The sequence below is a fragment of the Podarcis filfolensis genome, assembly GCF_964270895.1.
Source record: "Podarcis filfolensis genome assembly, chromosome: 5".
In the NCBI taxonomy this organism is placed as follows: Eukaryota; Metazoa; Chordata; class Lepidosauria; order Squamata; family Lacertidae; genus Podarcis; species Podarcis filfolensis.
This window is the reverse complement of record NC_139608.1, coordinates 85,141,504-85,166,915: the sequence shown is the minus strand read 5'-3', so window position 1 is coordinate 85,166,915 and position 25,412 is coordinate 85,141,504. Positions and strand designations below refer to the sequence as shown.

Sequence of the window (25,412 nt, the reverse complement as noted above, 5' to 3'; positions counted from 1 at the left end):
TTTAACCCACAGCGCCACCTTTCATCCTTTTATGTCCCCCTAAATACTGTTGCAGATCTGGGGTAACGAGCTGGGGCAGAGGCACAGAAATGGCGCTTAGGGTGCACCCTCATGCAATGCTGAGCTGCTGCCAAGAACAGCAGCTCAGCATTGAACATCTCTTGAGATGGGAATGCTGCAGCCTCTGCACTTAGGTTGTGAATATGTGAACCACATTTGTTAATATGTGTTAATAAGCCCCACATGACAGTAGGGTGCGAGACTAGTTTTTGCAATTTCCTTCGGCGAGGCATCTTAAAAATATGTTTCCCACTGTGAGGAATTCAAATCGGCTATGATGTTTTGTGACTGGACGTTTAGCTTGGTATGCCTGCGTTTGATGAAGCACACAAACTGTTCTTGGGAAATTGAGGGGTTTTTAATTTTACCTTCTGAGTATGTCAGGTAATGTTTAATAAGGAGGCTGGAGGTGGTACAACAGGATGTAGGGCGGGTTGCTGATTGCATTTTTGTGGGAATGTTTTCTGCCTCAAAGAATGAAATCTCTATTTGCAAGTAGAAAATTAGCACAGCAGGGGTGGAGCTGATCTATAAACGTTCTGGCTGTGTGTGCGTGCGTTTTCTTATTCTAGAATCTTTTTTAAAAATGCACCCCCCTCACTTGCAGTGAAATGATGCTCTCCATTCTACCATCCTTTCTTGGAGGTTTTTGAGCAGCGATTGGATGACCATGCATGATCTAGCTAAGATTCCTGCATTGCAGGGGGTTCGACTAGATGACCCTTGTAAGTAGAAAAAACTAGCACAAGATTAACTCATGAAGGGAGCATCGCACTCATGCTCTTATTCCTGTGCCTGGCAAGCTTCCTAGCCTTGCAAAGGAAAAGCCTATTCCCAATCTGGTGTTCCAATAGCATAGAAACCCATATACAGGAGCTTTTTCTTTGCAAACCATGCTTACTTGCTAATGCATGACTGTTTAGAGGCAGGGGCAGGCAGCTTACTTAAGTGTACAGGGGCAGGATGGCAATTTTTCTCTTCCAGCCTAGGCCAAAGCCCAAACCTGAGCACTTTTGGAGAGGGTTGTAAACCTGTTTTGGTTGACCTCTGGGGACGTGTAAATTACCGTAACTTTCTGCTTGATTTGGTTTTAGGTAGATTGAAGTGATCTTGTCTATAGGTTAGTTAATTATCATAAAACCCACCAGTGTCTGCTTGCCAGGGATGACTATATTTGTCTGAATTGAGCTGCATTTCTGCAATTGGCCAACGCCAGGTTTTATTTAGAGCAGAAGGTTGTGGCTTTCAGAGGTGTGCCTTGGTATAAAAACTTGGCCGCAAGAACAGTGGAAAAGAAAATGTGACAACTTGTTGAGGTCATGATTATACATTGGGTAGTGACACCGCCACAGATGTGAATTACAGAGTTCAATAAAAACACCGTTTTCAGCTTTTAGTTCAGAGGAACAGAAGAAGCAGACATAAGACACCAGGAAAACTTCAAGGGATGGATGACAGCAACTATTTCATTCAGCAGGCAGCAGCACTTTAGGTGTTAAAATTGATTTATTGTAGTAAGTCAGCCAGCAGCAGTCTTGCTCATCAGACTCGAAGTTCAGACGACTGTATGAGACACTAGGAGTATTTCAGGTTCTAACTGGATGTAAAGTATCTCAGGTGGCACAAACAGGTCAGTGTGGCTGGCTGTGAGCCAGAAGGTTGGTGGTTCAAGCTGACCGAGAGAGCGCTGTGTGTCGGATTCCTGTATTTGATGGGGTTGATCCTTAGGTCCCTTCCAATTTACAATTCTGTGATTCTGTACACATCAGAAATACGTGAGCCACGGCTCGCTACTGAACCTAGAACCAGTTTGATGAAGGGTGTTATTAAAACTATTTAAAATAAGTATTCATAAAGCAGTGGGGGGGGGGGGTAGAATCATACAGAGAAAGGATTGGGGGGCAATAATAAATTTAAAGAGTGCAGGAAGGTTGTACTCCCTTCAGTGTTTCAGGCCATATTTCACGATCACCTCAATCTCTTGCTGCTATGAAGTGAGGAGGAGGTGCCATAAGAAATGCTCCTAAATTACACCGACCTTTTCCAATTTCACTGCAAATGTAAATCCATATCGTATCTCTATAGACTAAATCTTGGATTTATTCAAGCCTAGGCCAAATCGAACTGAACCTTGAAATCTTGCCTTCCCCTGCTATACTGAAATATGGAATGACACTCCTGTTCTGGAGTGGGATATATGAAATGCTTTTGGGTAAGGAAGATTGTATTCTATAGTAATCCTTCAGCAACCTTGTAGCGTGAGGGGAATCAGTGGCTGAGCATTTATGGGTACAGTGGTGCCTCGCAAGACGAAATTAATTCGTTCGACCCCTTTAACGATCCTCCTCCAGCCTCAGCAGTTTTTTGTCTTTTTGTTTCTGTACTATTCGGTCACTTGATGTTTTAAATCCTCTGTTGCTTCTGTTATTTCTTCCCCCCCCCTTTAAGTATTTGCCCAGGACGATATCTATCTTTACCTTTCCGCCCCCATTTTATGTTGTTATTTCTATGTATATCATGCTATGGCCACTCGGCTAATGCAATAAAATCTAGCAACTTTGCTTCAGGAAATGCTTTTGGGTAAGGAAGATTGTATTCTATAGTAATCCTTCAGCAACCTCGTAGCGTGAGGGGAATCAGTGGCTGAGCATTTATGGGTACAGTGGTGCCTCGCAAGACGAAATAAATTCGGTCCGCGAGTCTTTTAAGTCTTGCGATGTTTTTCGTCTTGCGAAGCACGGTCCGTCGGAACTGCGCCTCTTCAAGCGGCTTTAAGAAAAAAGCGAACAAACTCGCAAGACATTTTCGTCTTGCGAAGCAAGCCCACAGGGAAAATCGCCTAGCGAAGCAATGCAAAAACCGAAAAACCCTTTCGTCTTGCGCGTTTTTCGTTTTGCGAGGCATTCGTCTTGCGGGGCACCACTGTACCTCCGAGTGAAAACCCGATAGTGTTAACCTAAAAACATATTGTTACCTCTCGGTGGTGCAGATCATTGATAGCCCTGCTATGTCACATAAGGAGAACACAGAACAAGAAAAGGTTTGTGCCAGGTCAGGCAGCCAATGAATAGCTTAGGTGAGAAAGGCGAGGTTTCCATGGCAACTTTGTAATCAGAACTCCAGTTTTCAGTACAGGTCAAGGCTGCCTTTAAAAAAAAAATGAAAGGTGCAGTGGGAAGGGAACATGTTTAAATGGGCAACAGTTCACAACCCTAACTGGCTTGTAAGCAGGATTCTGATACTGTATTTGTTAAGGATGGAGAAAGTTTGGGGGTCTTATCCATCCCCCTGCACATCACTGCCTGTATTACACAGCACTTTTCACTTCTAAATGCACTGGCCCATTGGGGTTACTTAAACGCAATGAGTTTCCTGCGTTGATGTGTGTCTCAAATAGCAAGAGTATACCAATGCAAAGTAGTAGAAATTGTACTCCCGGGAAAATGTTATAGGATTGCAATCAAAGTATATTTTGAAACAGGAAATGGGGGAAGCAGAAAAAAGATAAGGAAGTGCATGAGAAACTCCATTTTTGAGCTGTTCGATTTTGGATAAGCTAGTGTTATACGGTAGAATAAGTTCTTGACACCAAGCTTAATATATGTTCCTATATAAACTAATAGATGCTATGCGTTTTATGAAGTTTAGAAAGCATTCTTTTTAACTGTGTGGTAATCATTTATCAGAACTGTGTGGTAACCATTTATTCAAACAAACTGAATGAAAATAAAAGATATGCTACTGATTACTTATAAAGTTTTGATAGCAATGGGTGTGAGGAAAACCTCTTATTGCCTCATATGTAATGTGGACTTAAAATAACAAGAGGACAGTGTGGGCAAATGGGATGAAAATTTCAGCATGCATTAACACTGGAATTGTTACACAATATGCGTCTGGTCATATTTGGTGCCAGGAAGATTAAAACAAAGTTATACAGGTATGCCAACAAAGGGGGAAATGAGTGGGAAAGAGAAAGAAGGGGGAGAAATGGGGTGCTTGACTCACTTTGGCTCTGCCTCCACCCATCACCAGCATACAGCCCTTGACAGAAGAAAGTTGCCCATGTCTGTAGACCACTGGCTGGTTTCTGGAGAACCATCTAGTTCCTCGCTTGTTGCAGGGATGCTTAAGAGATGGGTTTTGATATGAATGAGCAAGCAAGGTACTTGCCTTCTTTAGGTAAAGGTAAAGGGACCAAAGACCATTAGGTCCAGTCGTGACCGACTCTGGGGTTGCAGTGCTCATCTTGCTTTATTGGCCGAGGGAGCCGGCGTACAGCTTCCAGGTCATGTGGCCAGCATGACTAAGCCACTTCTGGCGAACCAGAGCAGCGCACGGAAACGCCGTTTACCTTCCCGCTGGAGCAGTGCCTATTTATCTACTTGCACTTTGATGTGCTTTCAAACTGCTAGGTTGGCAGGAGCAGGGACCGAGCAACGGGAGCTCACCCCATCACGGGGATTCGAATCGCCGACCTTCTGATCGGCAAGTCCTAGGCTCTGTGGTTTAACCTACAGCGCCACCCACGCCCCATGCCTTCTTTAGCAAGTAGAAATATTCAGGAGTACATTAATAAAGATGAGTTATGTCTTAAACTCTTAGGATCCTGAGTACATCCTCCTTGCTTTCTAAATTTAATTAATATCAATAGACCACAGGGATTCTAAAAAAACCCAATAAATCCATCAACCAAAAGGTACATAATGAAAGACTGAAGTGGTACAAACACAACAGACTGTGACCTGCAGAATTGGGTCTCCTCTTCCAATGCTTTAGATACATACACATCTAAACTCATTGCAATGTGTCATCTCCCCCTCCCCCCCCCCAGCAAATGAACATGACTGAGATCCAATTCAGTGTAGTAAATAGTGTGTTGGACTTGTCCCAGGGAATTTCAGATTCAAATTGCCACTCAGGCATGAAGCTAACTAGTGTGCTCTCGACCTAGGCTTCCACACAAGGCGGCTGTCGGAATGAAATGAGAAACCCCTATGTATCGTGCTGCAAGAGCTTTGGAGGCATAGGGTGCAAAACTGATGGCACAAAGCCCACTTTGAGTGTGCAGTCTTTGTTCCAATATGCCTCATATTCCGTGGCTCAGGAAAGGAAAGCCTTCTGCGTACATAGCAAAAGCTTCAGTTTGTCAGCAACTAAAACAAGAAAAGAGTCGTTTATACAGTATGACAATGCAACTAAAAATGAGTAGAGAACCAGCATAAAACAGGTGTGTGGCCCATTTTTTAACATCCTCTGCATTTAGGTTCCTAAAAGGTTGTTTGGAAACCACGAGTTCTGTGACTCAGTATCATCATACGTAAACCAGACCAAGAAATGTATTTTCTTTTTATCTGCCATGCATGAAAAATTCATGTATTCATCACCCTTCCTAATGCACAGCATTGCACATCAATTTAATGGAGGGGAAGAAGCTTTTAAGTCCATTTCATAATAGCTTGCTGGATCAGGCCAAAGGCCCATCTAGTTGAGCGCTGTGTTCTCTCAACGGCCAATCTCAGCTGCCCGCAGAAAACCTGCAAGCGGCACTCTCTGCACCGGCTGTTCCCAACAACTTGTATTCCGAGGCACAGTGGAGATAGAAGATTCACTATTGTGGCTAATAGTCATCGCTCTCAAACATTTCTGCAGTCAAATCTTTTCCGTTACCATTCCAAAGCTATTATCTAGATTTGAGAACCCTTTGGCTAAAAAGTTTTTATTTTGGGGTAAAAACTGTTATGCTGTTACTTGCTTTGTCTAAAGTAACCTAGACAGACAAACGAAAGTCACTCACTTTTGGATTTGAATGGTATTCCTTGACCCCCTCTGCACTTTATTTGGCTAAAATGAACTAAATAAGCTCCTTAGATGTCAAAGGCTACATCTGCTATTATTTTCTGCAGCCACAACATCCTCCCTGCTCTCCTTTTTTGATTCAAGTTTATACAATCCTGACACAGAACACTCAGAGGCTTCATTCATTCATTTTTTTTTCTGTTAGAATTCCATCTTATTAGTTCTGAACTAATTCTACAAATTAATCTACTCTGAATACTTCTGGATTAATGGAGTAATCGTATTACTCCCAGAACAGAAGCAAAAGGCCTGAGCATTTCAGCAGTCTGGGAAGTGGTCACATACCTGGCTTCCTGGAAAATCATTGTGAATAAATGCTCCCCCCGCCCCCCCCCCGAAGAACAGGCTTCATTCAGTGCAATGTTGTTTAATAAGTACAAAATTATTAGCATTTACTACTAATACTTCATTAGCAAGCCCGGGGTTCCATTTTATATATGCACTATGCAATGAATTACAGTTCAATACACATAAACTGGAAGGGTTACCCTCAACGCTGGAAATCTAGGCCCACGACAGCTTCTTCCTCTCTTTTTTTAAAAAAAGACTTGACAACAGTCTCCATTGGCGTTAAATGCAGCATTTCTGGTGACAACTGCTGCACTCAAGATGGTTAGCGCAATCTAGTGGAAGGTGTTATCATCTATGCAAAAGTACCTTACGACCAAAGATACAGATCAATTACGAACCTCATTTCAATTCAACTGCTTTTTCCGGCAACCTTAATTTTTCAATTTTTCTGGCAAGTTAAACATGTTGCCATATACAAACCTTGGACATATCGTCCTAAAGACCTAGGTTGTAGTTCTCAGTATTTTCTTCAGGAAGAAATGCATATAGTTTACACCAAATAATGTTGAGATCACAAAGGTTCCATGTCTCCTCTTAACTGAGGGACACTCGGAACTACCACAATAGAAGGTGCAGGCTCAGCTTATATATGATTACCTTGGTAATGGGTGAAAATGTTATTATAAACTTTATTATCCACCCCGGGTCTTTGGGATAGAAGCAAGTACAGTGGTACCTTGGGTTAAGAACTTAATTCGTTCTGGAGGCCCGTTCTTAACCTGAAACTGTTCTTAACTGAGCTACCACTTTACCTAATGGGGCCTCCCGCTGCCACCACGGTGTAATTTCTGTTCTCATCCTGAAGCAAAGTTCTTAACCCGAGGTAATATTTCTGGGTTAGCGGAGTCTGTAACCTGAAGTGTTTGTAACCTGAGGTACCACTGTAGCAACAAGCAGAGGTTTAAACACCTGTCCCACTAATGAATTGACAAACACACCCACCGTTCTTTTCAAACACTTGTTAAAGATAATAGTGTATGAAGGTGAAACAGGATAGCCATTTTGCAAGCAATAGGTCAAGTAGGTTTGGGTGAACAAAAAAGGAAAAAAGTGCATGGTAGTCCAACACAAGTTCATTCAACTCAGTGGGTGCTCAGGTGAAGAACAAGAGGACATGCTCTTGTCTTCCAAATGTACCTTTACAACCAGTAACGAGGCCTCTTCTTCTGTATTTTAGCAAAGCAGTCCTGGCAAGCAACAATTCTGAGTAGAGGAATATCAGATAAAATTGATGCTTAACCATTTCCCCCCAGGGGTAGTGTCAGTAGTTGGCATATTCAGGCAGATGAAGAGGCCCTGGAGTGCCCCAATGCTGACTCCTGATCTGCTCCTGAGCAGGTGAGTCAGTGGTGGGATGAACAGCCCCCCACGGTGTTTTCACCTGTTCTTTCCCTCTGCGCTGAATTCATACAACAGCCCAAAAGACGACAGGAGAAGAATGAGCAAGTAATGGCTGTTCCTTGCTACTACTGTCATCTACTCACATTCTTGTCTCTATGGAAGAGTTAGCAGGTGGCAGAAAGGAGGAGTTCTGGCCACCTGTCCATTCTCTTGGCGAGGGACCACACTGTGCTGAGGAACACAGGAATAGAATGATGCATCAGCTTCATGGCACATCTAACATCCTGTTCTCACAGTCTAGCATCCTTTTCTCACAGTGGGCAGCCAGAAGCCTAGGGGAAACCTACAAGCTTGACGTGAGTGCAACAGCGTTCTGCTCACCTGTGATTTCTAGTACTGGTATTCAGCGACGTGACACCTCTGACTGTGGAGGTAGAACATAGACCTCATGGCTGGTAGCCAATGATAGCCTGGTCCTCCATGAAACGGTCTAATCTCCTGAAGCCATCCCAGTGGGTGGCCATCACTGCCTCCTGTGAAAGATAGGGCCATAATTTTAACATGTGCTGTACCAGGTGCTGCATGAAGAAATTCTTTTTACCTGTCCTGAATCTTCCAACATTCAGCTTTACTGGATTGTCCACAAATTCTGGTGTCGTGAGACAGGGAGAAAAAATTCTGCTCTTTTTTTTTTAATACCATGCACAATTTTATAAACTACTGTCATGTCACCTGCCTTTCCTCTGAACTAAAAAGTACCAAAGACTGCAACCTTTCTTCATAGAAGAGTTGCTTCATCCTCTTAGTAATTTGGCTGTTCTTTTTTGAGCCTTCTCCCAACTCTACAATGCCCTTCTTGAGGTGGGGCAGTAAGAACTGTACACAGTATTCCAAATGTGGTCACACCATAGATTTGTATTATTATAATTATTATAATTTTATTATTTATATCCCGCCCATCTGGTTGGGTTTTCCCAGCCACTCTGGGCGGCTTACAGCATATATTGAAACATAATAAAAGATCAAACTTTAAAAACTTCGTGATACAGAGCTGCCTGTAATAATAATAATAATAATGGCATTATTATACTGGCAGTTTTATTTTCAATTCCTTTCCTATTGATCCCTACCATGGAATTTGTCTTGTTCACAGCTGCTGCACCCTGGGTCACTCACCACCAGTTCAGACCTCATGAGCGTATAAGTGAAATGAAAATTCTCTGCCCCGGCATGCATCGATTTACACCTGTTTTCACTGAATTGCATTTATCATTTTAACGTCCATTCATTCTGTTTGGAGAAGTCCTTTCAGAGCTCTTTGCACTCTCTTTTTGCCTTAAAATAAAGAGACCAGAAACCTACCAATGGTCCACCAAAACCTAGAGCCAGCTCTCCCCATTTTCCACTCAAGATCTCCAGAATCAATCACCACCAAAACTGAACACAGAAAAAGTAAAAAGTAAAAAAAAGAATGACAAGGCACCTGATGTATCATCAAACAACACTGGGTCTAATGTAATGCAACATGATTTAGTTGCATACACCACACTAGACTTCATACCTATTTTGTCCTCATAAAAAGGCAAGAGATTTGCAATAACTCAGGTGGCATAAAACAAAAAAGAGTGTGTAACACAACATGATTTTTAATGTGTAGCAAGTCAGCAGTAATTCAACAAAATTCTATTGCGTCCCACCAATATTTTTGGATGCACTAATTTTTTGCATTCTTTTTCCTTTTCTATAGGTCAGCAATCATATTTATACACATATCCAAAACGAGCTGATTCACCAGAAATGAAAAATGCAATCAAATGAATTTGCCTCTTATTAGCAGATTTGAGAAAGCAGTGTGTGTCTAAACAGCCCAAGGCCTATTTTCCCCAAAGATTCAGGAGAATACAAGAGTACTATATGACTTTGCACCATTTAAATGTTATTTTATTAAATATTTCCGGTTCAAGGTTTCATTATAACAAAGCTATGAAGGTTCTACCAACATTCAGAAAAAAGCCTAACTTGATTTCAATTAATTCTCTATCATGCAAAATTTTTGCATCAAACATCTTCCATTTCCTGTTTAAAACTTGATATAATATTATATATAGATGCTTACATTAACCCCATAAGAGAACATTAAGAATGCTAAAGGTTTATAGCTGTGTTGGATAATGGCCATACCAAGCTAAGGTTCTCATTAAATTAGAACATGTCTCGAAGACTGTGCAAAAACAAAGACAAAAAACTTCAACTCAAAACTGTTCCAAAAGAAAATATTTTTGAAAGATGCAGATACTTAATACAGAGAGGGTTTATCATTAATAATCTTCAGATAAAGAGACAAGGAAAGATCAGACCTAAAAGCATGCAGAATTTGTCATTTTTAAAAAGCTGCATAACTAATTTCCTGTTCCCCACTTCGTGGCTTTATTGTTAAAAACCTGAATAAAATTATCAAGGATTTTCTTTGTCGCCTCACTCACTAAGCTTAGTGCTATCTAAGGATGTTTTACATTAAAGGTCTCACTTCTATCCCACTACTTGAGACAGCATTCCTTTTCTCCTTCACTTGGCTCTAGACGAGGCTGAAAAGGGTTGAAGGATTTGCGCAGACAAACCTCGCAAAGGGTAAATTCCCTTTGCTGTGCTGAAGATAAGCTGTGATAAATGCCGTGATAAATGCCGTGGGACTGAGCTATCAGCCTTGTTAGCAGTAACAGAAGCTAGGATGTTCACTGCAAAGTAGAAAACACATTCCTTCTGTTCCATGGGATCGTCGCAACTTTCTGTTGTCCTAAAACTCCATCAAAAGGTTGTCTTCCTGCTATTCTGCTTAGTCCTTTTTAGGCAGCAAAGGGCTGGAGTGTAATATAATGGAATCCCATATTCTCAAATTTAAGTGACCGTACATGCAAAAGCGATTTGGTGTTCTCCGTGTCTAGAAGACAGGGAGTCAATCTGAACGTCAAAGTTTACCGGGAAGGTTTCTATCCCGCTTCTACTACATAAAAAATGGGTAAAACAATGGCCAAGGTGTACAACTGTCAAACATTTTCTATGTAGGGAATAAAGAGCAATGCTTGCCCTTCTTGGTGGCAAGGGAGACAATTGTGGCCAATGCAAACTGGCAATCCCCTATATGGGTGTGTTGGGTTCCTAGTCGTAACTACAGCAGAAACTGGAGAACCTTCTGCATAAAGTAAAACCAAAGTTCTGATTCAACGTTTAACTGAGTAAACACACCACCACAGATGATAGGAGGGAGAGAGATTAAAGAAAATAAAATACACCCAATGGAACAACAGGAAACAAAGCTGTTGCCTGAAGTCGCTGGCTCCCTTTGCTCATTTATCAGAAAACAAATAAAACTGGGAAACCAGCAAGCCCCATAGTTACAGGGGTGCATATATATATTTATATATATATATAATCTATTTCAGTATAAAACACAAACTAAGTTACACACCATACAGGAAGCTAACGCATGTGTGTGTGCAAAACTTCAGGGCAGGATGTTAACACAAAGCTTTTCAACTGTTTCCTAAGCAGCACATATTCCGCAGCAATCTGGATCCCATCTATTCTAAACAAAACAAAATCAAAACAAGCCATTCACGTACCCTCTTCCCCCTAATATCATTTGCTCTTAAACTTTGCCCTTATAAGCTGACTTCATGCCTCCAAGGAGTGGCTGTTTCTGAAAAAATAAAATAAAAATCAGTGCACCTCTGAAGAGCAAGCTCCTACGCTATTTAATCCAGCTCACATTTGTTCCTTAAAACATTCTTGTTCATTTTAACGCAGTCCATCAGTGGGACCCAGTGGCCGAGCAAACGGCTGGCTGCTGCACATCTCCACCACTGACCCTTGGGCTCAAGTCAGTCTGCTGTATGGCAAAGGGCTGAGAACTGTCCTCCTTCCACCGTGCCCCCTTTTCTCCACGCTGGCCCCCGAGAGCTCGCCGCCAGCCACATCTCGCCGATTAAAGCTGCAGCATAGCCCGGACATGTTAGTTCCCACTGTGCCTTCACAGAGCACAGGTTCCAGCATTTTGCTGCCTGAGCTGCTTTCTCTTCCCCCTTCTTTGCTCCGGTTCCGAAAGATGCTCCACAGCTGCTGCCCCATCATCAGCCCTGGAGAGGAGGCGCTGGACACTCCGTCATGGATGATGATCTCTTTTCTATACAAACAATATGGGTTTCTCTCTTGAGATTTAAAAGACACCTTCGTACAGCAGAAACAGACACGATGGATCCATGAAAAAACAACAGAAAGGCGGCAGCGCCCGGAGCATCAGATTCATGCAGGGTTTCGTGCATTTGGCTGCTGCCGGTTTGTAATTCATATATTTTTTTTTAAACGTCAAAACGAACATGACCGTCGCTGTAATTCAGGCACTCCAGAGCTGCTTGCTGAGAAGATATTGCCCTCCCGCCGAGTATCTCCGAAAGCTGCTGCAGTCAGAAAGAGGAGACGGATTTGAAGGGGGGGGGAAGACAGAAGAAAATATAATAATAATAATAATAATAATAATAATAATAATAATAATAATAATTTTTATTTATACCCTGCCCAAGCAGGGCAGCTAATAAGCAATAATAAAAACAAGTTGAATGAATACAACTTAAAAACAAAATTAAAATTCAACATTAAAATATTGAAACATTAAAATATTAAAATGTAGCCTCATTGCAGGAGGAGAAAGAAAAAGAAAAAAGAAAGAGGGGGAGGGAATCAAATTGGCTCCAAGCCAAAGGCCAGGCAGAACAACTCTTGTCTTACAGATGCTGCGGAAAGAAATCAGATCTTGCAGGGCCCTGGTCTCATGAGGCAGAGCGTTCCACCAGGCCGGAGCCAGAGTTGAAAAGGCCCTGGCTCTGGTTGAAGCTAATCTAACTTCCTTAGGGCCCGGGACCACTAGGGTGTTGCTATTTATGGACCTTGAGGCTCTCCCTGGGGCATTTGGGAGAGGCGGTCCCGTAGGTATGAGAGTCCTAGGCCGTGAAGGGCTTTAAAGGTCAAAACCAGCACCTTAAATTTGACCCTGTACTCCACCGGGAGCCAGTGCAGCTGGAAAAGCACTGGGTGAATATGCTCTCATGGCAGAGACCCCGTGAGGAGCCTCGCTGCAGCATTCTGCACCCGCTGGAGTTTCTGGGACAGCTTCAAGGGCAGCCCCGTGTAGAACGAATTACAGTAGTCAAGCCTGGAGGTGACCGTCGCATGGATCACTGTGGCCAGGTTAATGGAACAGCTGACATTACCCAGCAGCTGGCATAATTAGGCAGGTTTTTTGGGGGGGAGGTCCTGTTTTTGCAAGCTCCCGTTAAGTATTTTAACTCGAGTTAACTATAATCTCAGCACTGCACTTAGCGGAAGTCAGGATTCCCCAAGACAGAAATCTGGTTAGGAAACTCCGTTCAATAATGAACCCTGGTTAGCTATGTCTCATGGTGGCGCCAATGAAATGTTTAACCACGGTTCAAGATTCAGTGGTGGAAAAAGACCAAAAGGAATTCATGTCAAAGAGAATGAACTGGGAGATGGGTTAAGGTGCCTTTAAAATGCAACCAAACTGTAGTACTTCACTTGTGCACAGAATTGACATGTTCCTAGATGTATAAAAATATAAATGTATTAACAGCATGAGCAGATTAACTATGCTGTTTATCATTGCAGATGATATCAGGAGTAAATTGTTGGAAAAGGTTGGAACAATTTATTTCCTTCTTATCTATGTGAATACAGGAAGTGAGGGGATCAAGTCAGGAGCCAAGAAATGTAGGCTTCAGTGTATGGTACATCCTTCTAACCTGTAGCATTGCAACAACCAGAGGTTGGCTCCTTCCCTGGAACTAAACTCCTATAAAACTAAACATATCTTTACTTTATGACTTTCAGCCTTGAGTGCTTTCTGTCTAAATTAAGTATCCAACACTCTTCTGAAGCTGTCAAAGCTAAATCTTCAACAATTCCAGACATTGGGACACGCAGCATTTTGTGCATGCTTTTGCCCAACATAGTCTTCAACAGGAGACCATGAGAAACACCAGGCATCGATAATAAAATTCTGGCTCGGTGAATTCCTATTCTTGTAGACAGGAGGGAATTCAGCACTGAGTTAGCCTGCACCTCCAGGGACTGGAGACGTCTTTTGAGGCAGCTGGAACCTCCCACCAATCTTGATGGCCAAACAATGATAACTGTGAAACAACACTAAGGGGAGAAAACTACATTTGTTTTGTTCATCCTTCTCCTTTGCCTTTTCCACCCCTACCTGATAGGTCTGACACCTTCAGCATGCTTTGCGCTTCACTGCTGGGAAAACAGTAGTGAGCATTATCTACTTAGCCAAGAGATTTGAACTGCCATGTATCTTTGCAAGTTCCCATCCACAGGTTCTCCTTGGTAAGGCTTCCTCTGCTGTATTATACTTCCTCTTTGTACTGGAGAGACTTTCCTGGCTCAACATACCCATCTTTCAGCTTCACTGGAGTGGAGCTGCCGGGGCCCCAGAGCAGTGGTAGTGGACATTCAGCCACTTGCCGTCACGGCGGTGCCAAACACGGGTTTCTTCCGACTGCGTTGTGCGGGGTCGGCCTTGACCATCGATATACTGTGTCAAGCGGATGTAGGCAATGCAGGCTGCGTCATCACCAATAACGTGAACGTGGGGGTTCAGGATGGTGGTGTGGATTGGCTTGCTATTGTTCTTGGACAATACTGGGGAGACATGTGAAACAATGAGCATTCCTCCTAACCTTGCAAAGAGAAACAGGTTTATTTCATTCATTACTTTGGTCACTTCCCCCCATAGATCACACATCTTTTGCCTTTCTTTCCATCGCAGTCAGACCATAATGAAGCAGTCCGACCAACTACCCCACAAAACTCCTTCCTTTTCCTAATTGCTTCTATGCTCCAGTCCCTCCAATAATTTTCTTAAAATGAATTAATCTCAGGCTCCTGGAGAACCAGGTTACTTTTTTTTATTATGACGCTGTGAACCTAAAGGATTCTTTGAAAATAAAAAACAATCGTTTTTTTCAAGGAACATATATATATGCGCGCAACACCAGGAAAAGTTGACTGCTAAGGAGAAATAAAACAAACATAAACAACATGCAGAGAAAGGAGCCATCATTTTTCTCCGCCTGCATCTGGGGAGCCTTCAGAGATTCCAGCATTCAGAGCCTGCTTATAAGTGGCTATCTTTCAAGTGTTGGTTATAGCACGGAGGAAAGGACCTGAACCTTGCTTGAGACTATTATTATTTATTTATGCCTTTCTAAAGAAGTAGACAAGGTGTAGTTCACATTTGTGTCCTGCTACGACCCCCTCCCCGTTTCTTCTGCACATTGATGCTTATTTGCAGGGAATTTCTGTCACCCTATACATCTAATAATTTATTCATTTATATTCGAGCAAGGGTGGAAACCAAGAGTATCTTCAAAACCACATGGTTGATAAATCAGATGGTTGTGAAATCACTGCTGAAGAAACCTTTTTTTTGGAACCTGAGGATTTTAACAAGTAATTGGCCAGTCACAAATATCCACTTCTGGGGCTGCTATGAATCTTCGGACACTGCTGAATTACACCAATTATCAGGATTCATTTCAATCTAGTTTCAGGCGTGCCTACAGCACAGAAATTAATTGCCTTGGTGTCCCAAATGGATGGCCCATATAAGGAGAAGCTCTGTTTGTTCTTCTAGATTTTTCTGCAGCTTTCAATACCGTCAATCATGGTATCCTTGGTATCCTTATGGACAAGTTCTCAAGGTTGTAGTTTGATGGTGTATCAGGCAACTGATACAAAAAATCCAATTAAAAGAAAAACTAAGGGGAGAATTCTGGAGTGCCAATTTCCAGGATAATACACTTACAGTAAGCTCCCCACTGCCAATCTAAGTCCAGAGATGGTCTTAAAACTGCAGTTCTTTCCTACCTAAGCAAGCAGGGTCAAGGGTAATTTTGGTGTTGCCAGTTATCTACCACTCACAGTTCTCAAAGTAAAACTTGTGGAAATCCATTCCCTCCACGAGATTCCCCAGTGCTTCAGGTTCAAATGAGGTTAATCCAGGGTCACAGATCTTCCTGCAAGAAACAAAGTACAAAGGATCTCATTGGTATCTGAACCTACAGCCTGTGTCAATATAGACTGTTTGCAGCATGCAGTTTTGATTCAGAGGGCTCCCCAACCAGGAACAGAAAGTTGAGCTTCCTAAAGTATTATAACCTATTTTCCTAAGCCCTAAGCAATCTGAGGCTTCAAGGCTAGGCACTTGCTGCTGCTGCTAACTTCTCATGAAGTGGGAAGCAGATCTTAAGGGAATGGAAGCAGTCTTCACATCTTAGGGTGAAAACACTAATTTTCAACCCATTCTCTAAAAGTTAAAAGTGCTTTTACTCTTCTCCCACACACGTGCCCAATCATATTCATTACCATTCCCACATTACAGTTTACATCAAGTGTTCTAGGATTGAACCCCAGACATTCTGCATTCCCTCCCAGCCAGCAGCTTTAAATTATTATTCACTTTCAAATTAATCAACTACCTTTTCAGAGAAGAATCTCTGTCTAAGGGATGCAGAACTTAACAGCTAATAAAAAATTACTAGGTATGCTTCGTGTCGATGGGATGTTGCTGAAAGGTGGTTTCATTCTGACCACACTTCTTGTAAACTTTTTTGAGTTTTTGACTTGTCCTAGCTCCTACCCTCTCGTGAAATGAATCAAACTGGGAGGAATCAAATCATACCTTTCAGAAGAGAACAATCATCTCCCCCTGAACAATTTGATGGAACACAGCTGGAATTCATATCTATACATGCCTTTGTTTCTTATCAACTTCATATAGGATGCTGGCTTTCCCCTACTTTATGACAGCCCTTTTAGCTTCCTAGAGAATGTGCCTCCAGGAAGAGTTTGCAATGCATTATGGGGGGAAAGAACACTAATCATTGACTTTAAGTTCATACGTTGTGAAAATAAGCTTGCTTGCTTGTGTTTATGTATGCGCATTCTTGCACACACTCCTCTATGCAACAGAGAGTGCTTATTAGTATTCACCTCTGCATTTCTACTAAAGTAGCTGCATTTATTCATGTAAATCAGGGAATCTTTGGCCCTCCAGATGTTGTTGGGATCCCAACTCCCATCAATACCAGCCAGCATGGCCAATAGCCAAGGAAAACAGAAACTGGAGTCACCATCTAAGAGGCCACACATTCCGCACTCCCAATGTAAATGCAGATTCAGGTTCATAGATAGCTCTGTCCATACTTCCTTTCCTGCCTAGTTAGAACTCTTTAATTTTAAGTTGTCACCTTCAGGTAAAGGTCCAGTCGTGGCCGACTCTGGGGTTGCGGCGCTCATCTTGCTTTATTGGCCGAGGGAGCCGGCGTACAGCTTCCGGGTCATGTGGCCAACATGACTAAGCCGCTTCTGGCGAACCAGAGCAGTGCACGGAAACGCCGTTTACCTTCCCGGCGGAACAGTACCTATTTATCCACTTGCACTTTGACGTGCTTTCGAACTGCTAGGTTGGCAGGAGCAGGGACTGAGCAACGGGAGCTCACCCCGTCGTGGGGATTCAAACTGCCAACCTTCTGATCAGCAAGTCCTAGGCTCTGTGGTTTAACCCACAGCTCCACCTGTGTCCCTAAGTTGTCACCTTAGAGAACATTTAAAACTGCCCATACAGCAGCAAATACACAAGTACACCTGCCATATTTACATCCTACTTCGTTCATGTAGTAAGATTCCATATAACCAAGCTATCAAACACCAGAAACATCTTAAGTTGAGACTAAGGCCTAGTTTTCACTTAGGTGGTAAAACTGTATGTGGGCTGTGTCGACTGTAGCTGAGGGTTCACATGACAGAATACAGAAAAGTAGAATACCACAGAGGTCAGGCGAATAACTTTCTCTCCAGCATTCTAGTTTTCTGCTCGCACAGATTTGTTTGTATGAAGGAGTAGGCCATTATGTGAGTCCCCCCCCTGCATTGTGAAGTGGTACAGCCCAGTAGAAACTGACTTAGCCTGACAGTAATTGCTTCATGTTATTCCTAGAGTCACACCAACAAGTGTGATCCTCATTGCCTCTATCAAACCACAGCAACTAGAAAGACGTCTTATTGCCCTCCCCCATAAGCAACACAGGTACTGGGATGATTGATAAACAATTGACTATTGAAATTCATTTATTTTTAATATGACTTAATTAATAAATATAATGGACCAAAACTGTACGTGTATCAGACTACTTATATTTACTGTATTTTTTGCTCTATAAGACACACTTTTTTCCTCCTAAAAAGTAAGGGGAAATGTGTGTGCGTCTTGTGGAGCGAATGCAGGCTGTGCAGCTATCGCTGAAGCAAGCAGAGTAAGAGCGAGAGCTGCGCAGAGCCTCTTGTTCTGCTGGCTTCCCAGCGAAGCAGGAGGAGGAACGGAAGGGAGCCCTTATGGAGCCCCTTCCGTCTCTCATCCCGCTTCGCTGGGAAGCCAGCAGAGCAAGAGCAGCTGCACAGCTATCGCTCTTGCTCTGCTGGTCTCAGCGATAGCTGCGCAGCTTGCTCTGGCTTTTCAGGGAGGTGGGAGAAGGGATGGAGGGCAGCCCACCAGTCCCTTCTCTCACCTCCTGGAAAAGCCAGCTAGAGCCACTCTATCTTTAAAGAGCTGCACCGAGCAAGCCTGTCTACGGCTCTTGCTGGCTTTTCTTGTTTTCCTCCTCTAAAAACTAGGTGTGTCTTATGGTCAGGTGTGTCTTATAGAGCGAAAAATATGGTAAGTTTTTGCTATTTTCTACTCCCCTTCTCCACCTCACCACCCCATGGTTATGTCTTCTTTGACCCAAATTATCTGGCTTCGAATGGCCAATTGAACAGCAGGCCCCCGCCCTGTGTTTCTCCACTTACGTGTATGCCTCGAAGTCTCCGTTGTTGATTGCCTCAATCAGCTGCTCCGTTATCTTTATGATCTCTTGTTTACGCACTGGAGAAGGGAATTAAAAAAAAGAGGCAGCTTTACGGCACATGGGAGTTGGGACAAAACATATGGCAAGCAAGTGCTCCCTTCCGGAGATTCAACAGAGCAGTGTTCGCAGCGGTGGTTGCTCTCTTGAATTCCAGAACAGCAGTAATGACAGCTACATATTGGAAGGAATGGAGTCTGGAAGATGGAAGGAATGCAGGAAGAAGGGAGAAGGCGGCAGTTCGAACAGCAGCACTGCTACACCAAGAAAAGGCTCGGCTCTAACAATCTGCGCAGGATTTATGTGGAGAGCACCAAGGATCACATTTCCATTACACTGTTGGTGGAAAGACCCACTGCATCATCCAAATCTGGGGTGTAGATATGAAGAGAGAGGGGTCTACTGCAAGCATGATGATCCTGACCTCAATCATGGTTACAGCAATGGCAGCAGGGCCAGGAGCTCAGGTGCTCCCTCTGCCTCTTGAGCAACTTTCCTCTCAATTTTCCGTCCCTTATTGGGTGCCCACTGTCACAAAGAGTACTTAATGCAAAACATGGCTCCCTCATAAACCTAGGAGTGGAACCATGCTTTGAAGTGGGTGTGCAAACCATCGTTTCCAATGAACCTGGTCTGCGTTCACTGTAATTTGCACTGGCACATACAGAGAATACCAAGCCATTGCTAAAAGATGCGAAGGAAAGAATGTGAGAGTCATTCCAGAGGGAGCTCAGGGAAGGAAAGGGTGCCTGCACTGGAGGTTTACAAACTGCATTATGTTTGCACTGGGCCACAGAAGTCCCTCACTTCTTTGAACTGTGGGCATCAGTTCCACAGATCCCCAAAGAGATGAACAAAAGGATGACACATTGACAGGTCTACAGAAACTGCCTATAAATGCCTGTTTGATGGCTCAAGCCATCCTTTGCCAACCTAGTGCCCTTCAGATGTTCGGGACCAAGACTCCCACCATCACAGGATCCAAAACAGCTCCTGAGAGCCTTCCTGTATCAAGATGTTGTGCCCATGAAAGATTCCTAGCTCTAGTATCACCTTCCTCTTTCACCTGACCATCTCTCATGACACAAACCACCCATCCATCTGTTAGCTTGCTGCCACCTTATTCACATCTGCTCCTACTGAGTAATTATATTGGATTATGCCTTACTGTACCACTATCAAATACTGCTACACACACTATTTGTAGGAATGATTCTGGCATAACGGAACCTATTCTCAGCCATACAATCAGCCACAGCTCCGGTGGTCTCAACAGGAAGTGTGAACCATCAGGTTGAATGCAGACCACCAGCCATGTATTGTAGCTTGCCAGGAATTTTGCACACAACTTTGTGGGGTTTTTTTCAGTCTGCATCATGCACTGACATATGCTGTTTTGTAAGTGGGTGCAATAACATGTTTTTCAATTCAGGTAGGTAGCCGTGTTGGTCTGACACAGTCAAAATAAATAAATAAAATTTAAAAATTGTCCAATAGCACCTTAAGAGACCAACTAAGTTTGTTCTGGGTATAAGCTTTCGTGTGCATGCACACTTCTTCAGATAATGTTGTTCAATGTTTAGGGGGATTTTTTTTTAGGCTCCAAGTCTGAGCTTGTTCCAAAATGGCCATGTGTACAACAGAATGCCACTGGGATCTGGCTTTCAAATGTACACTGTCTCTGTATATTAATACCTGTATAAGAGATGTTTCCATGGGCATAGTGGTAAGAGTTGCCCAACAAGAGCTGGTGGGAGTAGAGGTGTCCCCAATTTTTAGAGGCACTGTGACACCCCATGGATTTTTGAATCCCAGACAGGCAGCAGTATCTGCTTCTCCTTTAGTCCAATTCAATTAAAACAAAGCTGAGCAAGTTCTAAGAGCTGAACCAACTGCAGGCCTTGAATGCATAGAGATATGGTACCTGGATGGAAAAGAACAATGACTTTCTCTGTTATTAGACGTTTCCATGAGTGTGATTGCCTTGGCCCTTGTTTTGGTCAAAAGAGATAGAGCTCAAGACTTAATTTGATACTGTCTATACTTTCACCGAATTCAAAATTCACTCAGTTGTTGCACACATAAATTACAGAAGTGTGACAGCGGAAAAGCTCTTCTTGGAACCATACGGGAACAGGACAAGAGGTAGTTTCTAGGATTCAGGTCTGAGCTGAATCTGTTGGCGCAAGGCACCACACATTGGAAGTCACTGGCTGCTGTTCATAAGAATGTTTCATCTACACAGGTAAGACATATAGTCACTAAGCTTCCCTGGAGTCCTTTGAGGTAAAGGGCAGGGCAGAAACAAACAAATGAATGAATGAATGAATAGCCAATAACAGCAGCAAGACCTCTGTAAAGGGGGCCAACCACTTCATACCCCATCTATCAATGTTTTTATTCCCCAGAGCAGAAAGAACAGCTCTATCTACCAGCAAGGCCATCAATGACTTCACATGCCTTATGAACTTTCTGTACGGATGCTACTGTTACTAGTCTTAAGTGATTATGACAGGACCTATTTTTCCACATTTACAAGTGAAATGCTGTCCCAACAACCGGGAGAGCATATGGATGTGCTGAGGTGGCCTGTGCATCACATGGAGAGATGCAGTGTACATTTCGAACCTTCACCTCCTGCTGTATCCTCCAAAAAAGGGAGCAAAAGGCAGCTCTATTTTGTCTCCCTTCAATGCCCCAGCTGCACAGATTGCAGCTGGCCAAATCAGAGAGAAGACACCCCTGGAATTACCACATTGGCATTTTCCATGCAGAAATGGTTCGGAAGCACACGGAGGCCAATCTCAGACCCTCAACATCATACATGCAAGCTGCTGAACCGTTTCCCTCCAGTGATGCTTGGATTTCACCTGGAAGCCGCACACTTGCCTTCCAGTCCTCTATTGTGGTGAATGCTTAGGAATTGCAGCTACATAACAAGAAGTGTTCGATGTTGTATGAATATACAAATCTACTCCACGCCAGGCCCAACCACAGCACTGTCTCCATTGATTGAGAATGGATCTCTAAGGAGTCTTTCCCATCACTGTAGCCAGAAAACTTTTTCAGGAGAGCCATCAGGATTGATGTTTTACATGCAGAATGTTATTATCCACCACCAGGTAACGCCACCTACCCTATCAACATACAGGAATTGAGGCTACAGAACAAGGAGAGCTGGATGATATCAAAATACTGGTATTTCTCTAAACATCCACACAGCAATCTCCAATGCATTAAAACTGTGGAAGTGGATGGAAGGGTGACAGATGGCATATCTATGGTACCGATTCATTTATTCCGAGTTTGGAGCTTTGCTAAGGCTGGAAACTTTAGATGGAGTAACTTTTTTTGCTTTTCGGTCTGCAGTTGCAGCTTGAGAATTGTGCTTGCTGTTTGGGGCTGATGTTTTCATGTGCCTAACGGAGGTCTGAACAGGGGCTTCTTGCTCCTAGCTAGCCATTTCAGGAGAAAGAAGTAATTCAAAGAGGGGGAGTGAGGGAGAGGAATATATATTTTGGAAAAATGAGAGATAAAGGTTCAGAAAAGGTAAAAAAGTAAGGAGGCTAAGTACTAGGTTGTTGTTTTTTTCTACTCCTGCTACTACAAAGCTAACTTACATGGCGGATTGTTAAGTGCAAATGGAACTACAGGAGTTAGAACAGGCTCCGACTGAGCGCGATCCAACTCCACAGTTTGCCCTGGGCTGTCCCAGGCAAGTAGTTTCTCTTCACAAGATTGTGTAGTGGTAGCTGCAAAACAAATGCAAGCATTAAAACAAAAATAAAAACCAGAAAACAAAATAAGGACTGCATTGAAAACACACACACACGCACACACACACACACAACCCCAGAGGCAGCAATGCCACCAACGTCTGCAATGCAAACCAAGTGGGGCAACTGGATCCCTACAAAGAGATTCAGTCTTTCAAAACAGCAACTAAGAAACACAGTAAGATTTGAGGAAGGAGAAGGTGAAGTGATCTAAACTCCAAATCATAAGAGCAACACAGAAAGCACAGAAGCAGGGTTCCCTTGCCTCCGCCTGAGCCGGGTTTCTACATGACCCTAACATGCCTCATTGTGGTTCTACTTTACAGGAGGGGGACAAAGGCTTTGCAACGGTTTGGAATGGAAAACGATGTCTCCTTTTGTCAACGAATGTTCGTTCCAACTAGGCAATGCTGAATCAAATCCTCCAAATACCTTCTCACCAAACCTATAGGTTTTGGAAGAGGGTATTGTCTGGAGAGGAGATAAAGATCATCTCCATATAGGCTCTGAATTACAAATGTAAAAAACAAAAATCATGCTGCTTCGTTAGCTGTTCCCTATCACTATCCTCCCATCTGCCTGCTCTTAATGCCCACGTTCAGCTTCACGCACACATAACGGCTCACGGAAACAAAACGACTTAAGACAAAATTTTGCAAGTTGTTATCTCATTACACAAGTTGGCTGTTTTAAAACAGCATACGCCCAGTCCTGGTTTTAGAGTAAAATGTGAGCCGAAATGCTACAGCTGAATGGAGTATTTCAACTCTAAAAACCAAAGGGCACTAAGAAAGAAGTCTCTGAAGGATTGATAGCAGATGATTTCAGGTGAACAAGAAAAGAGTAGGAAAAAGGGGGCAGGGCTTTCAAATCTGTTTTTTACTAGATAGGGGCTGAATTTGCTTGTGTTTCCAATTCCCTGCTGAAGTGTGCCTCTTCAATGAGGGAGAACCTGAAGTCAAATTGCTAGTGTTTCTCATGCGGTCCCTATGCAGGATCATAACCACAGCTCTGACACATCTCTGTAAAAGTTCCCCAAGACTGATAGTGAGGAATTTAGACAGCTATACTATCCCCAAGGTGCTGCTGGACAGAGAAAATATATCAGAAATGGGTTCTTGAGTTCTGGTTTTTCTGTGTGTGCAAGTGATGTGCATGGGTTCACACAACTGCAGTTTAAGTCTTCTGATTTTAATTGCTATACCAATGATTTCCTTCCACACCGGTGGGCAATCCTTCATAGAAGGTTTCGTGCTGTGTGCTGTGGTCCCTTGCCACCCATTTCCCATTAATAGACACTTGTGAAGATGGAGCGCTGTGTTTGTTTGCTCCATGTGCAAAAGCTGGAAGAACCAAGCCAATCAGGGCTTCCTGTTTACATCTGCAATCACCACTTGTGGCATGAAACATCTTATCTCATGCTTATCCCTGCACCAGTGTTGGAAAAGGATATTGTGTCCATAAGAGCTGTAACCTAACAAACTTTTTGGTAGAGGCCTTCCCGGCCAGCGAGGACTTCGGTTTACTGCATATTTCTGAACACTGGTGCAGAATTAAACCTCTGCCCTACAATGGCTGATTAACATTCTACAGCCTTTTAAATGTGTCTGTGGGAAGGTGGGGTTTTTGTTTTGCTGTTTTGTTTTAAATTATTCACTTGTTTTTATCCTGTATTTTATTCTGTGAACCACCATGAGATCTTACGATGAAGGGCGGTAGATAAATCTAATAAATAAGATAATAAGATACATATATACCCCCAAACAAAGTGTCATGCCCAAGAATACACATCAACAAGCACTTTTTTAAATAATCGCAAAGGAAGTATATGGTATCTGGCTAAGGAAAAGAGGATATGAAATTAGCTAGATAATGGTTTCGTTTTATTGTGGCAGGGGGAGGGAAAGGAGTTTCTCTGGAAAGTGTTACATGAGCAGAAATGGTTCCAGGATGGGGTGGGGGGGAAGAGATGAATCAGATTTAAAATATGAAGTGTTGGAAATGAGAGTCAATATTCTGGAAGAATATTGCAGAAGCTGAGGAAGACAGAGAAATGGGAGAAGAGAGAGTCACAGTAGGGAAAGGAATGCTGTGGAGGACTGTAAACCCTGGACTTACTGGCTGAATAACAGAGAGAAAGCTGGGACTGCATGGACTCAGTCTGGGTTTTGCTCTCACAGTGACTCCGTCCTTCGAGCACTGAGCTGCCATCCCCGATGGAGAGAGGGGGCGCTTGCATGGCAAAGGATGCAAAACACACACACACAAAACATACACACACAAATAACAAAACAAAATAAAAAAAAACAATGTACATTCAGTTAAAAAAAAAAGATAATGGAACAGGACAAAACAAGTACAACACTCATTACAAAAAAATATTGCCGGTGAATCCTGCCAAGACATGATGTTATCAGGTATCGTGCACAACTAAGGGCAGAGCTGGCTGTTTCTCCCTACACCTGTTCATATAGCTAACACTGAAGCTGCCAACTGCGTGAGTCTGTTTACGATTTTTTTTCATGTTTACCTGCACGAATCCACTATCCACCACAAAGCTCATCTATAAACTACACTCACGTAGCAACGGCGGATAAGTGGCTCAGCTCTGGCAGAAGAGTGGATTGTGAAAAGGCACTCTGGCAAAGAGCAGCTCATCATGGGGAAAGCAGATGCGTGAGAGAATGGGAAAGAAATGACAACGGTGGAGTAATTATCCTTTCAAGGGACTAGACGGCGAAATCAGAGCTTGGCTCATTCAATGGAGCATACGGTGGCTTCTCTTGAAAGGAATTTATCAAAAGCTCCCACATGCAATTTCTCTTGCAACCCATACCTTTGCTTTAGCTTTGCATAGCAACTTCAGAATTACAAGATGCTCTTAAGAGGGCACGTGCTATACTGATGTTTACAATATACTGGCACATATGGGATTTGAAGCCGATATGCTAGGTTAGGCCATTTGCCCATGTAGCCCAGTACTGTTCGACTCTGACTGGCACCAGCTCTCCAAAGACCCCGGTGCTCATGCCAAGGACTG

At 43.1% G+C, this 25,412-nt stretch overlaps 1 protein-coding gene across 37 annotated transcripts in view; it reads right to left on the bottom strand.

The window, feature by feature from the left end:
- Positions 1-9,526: 9,526 nt before the first annotated feature.
- CAMK2G (calcium/calmodulin dependent protein kinase II gamma) overlaps positions 9,527-25,412 on the bottom strand; it is a 158,142-nt gene continuing 142,256 nt past the window's right edge. For 9 of the 37 annotated variants that reach the window (XM_083615663.1, XM_083615655.1, XM_083615665.1 and 6 more), the window contains 4 exons: positions 18,541-18,616; positions 15,616-15,710; positions 14,086-14,334; positions 9,527-12,065 (listed from right to left, as the gene is read on the bottom strand). In XM_083615663.1, coding sequence (XP_083471789.1) covers positions 14,099-14,334; positions 15,616-15,710; positions 18,541-18,616 — 407 coding nt within the window. In that variant the 3' untranslated portion in view covers positions 9,527-12,065; positions 14,086-14,098. Of the gene's footprint in view, positions 12,066-14,085; positions 14,335-15,615; positions 15,711-18,540; positions 18,617-22,216; positions 22,349-24,490; positions 24,605-25,412 lie in introns of all 37 variants that reach the window. The other 28 variants (XM_083615640.1, XM_083615672.1, XM_083615662.1 and 25 more) reach the window with 7 other exon arrangements.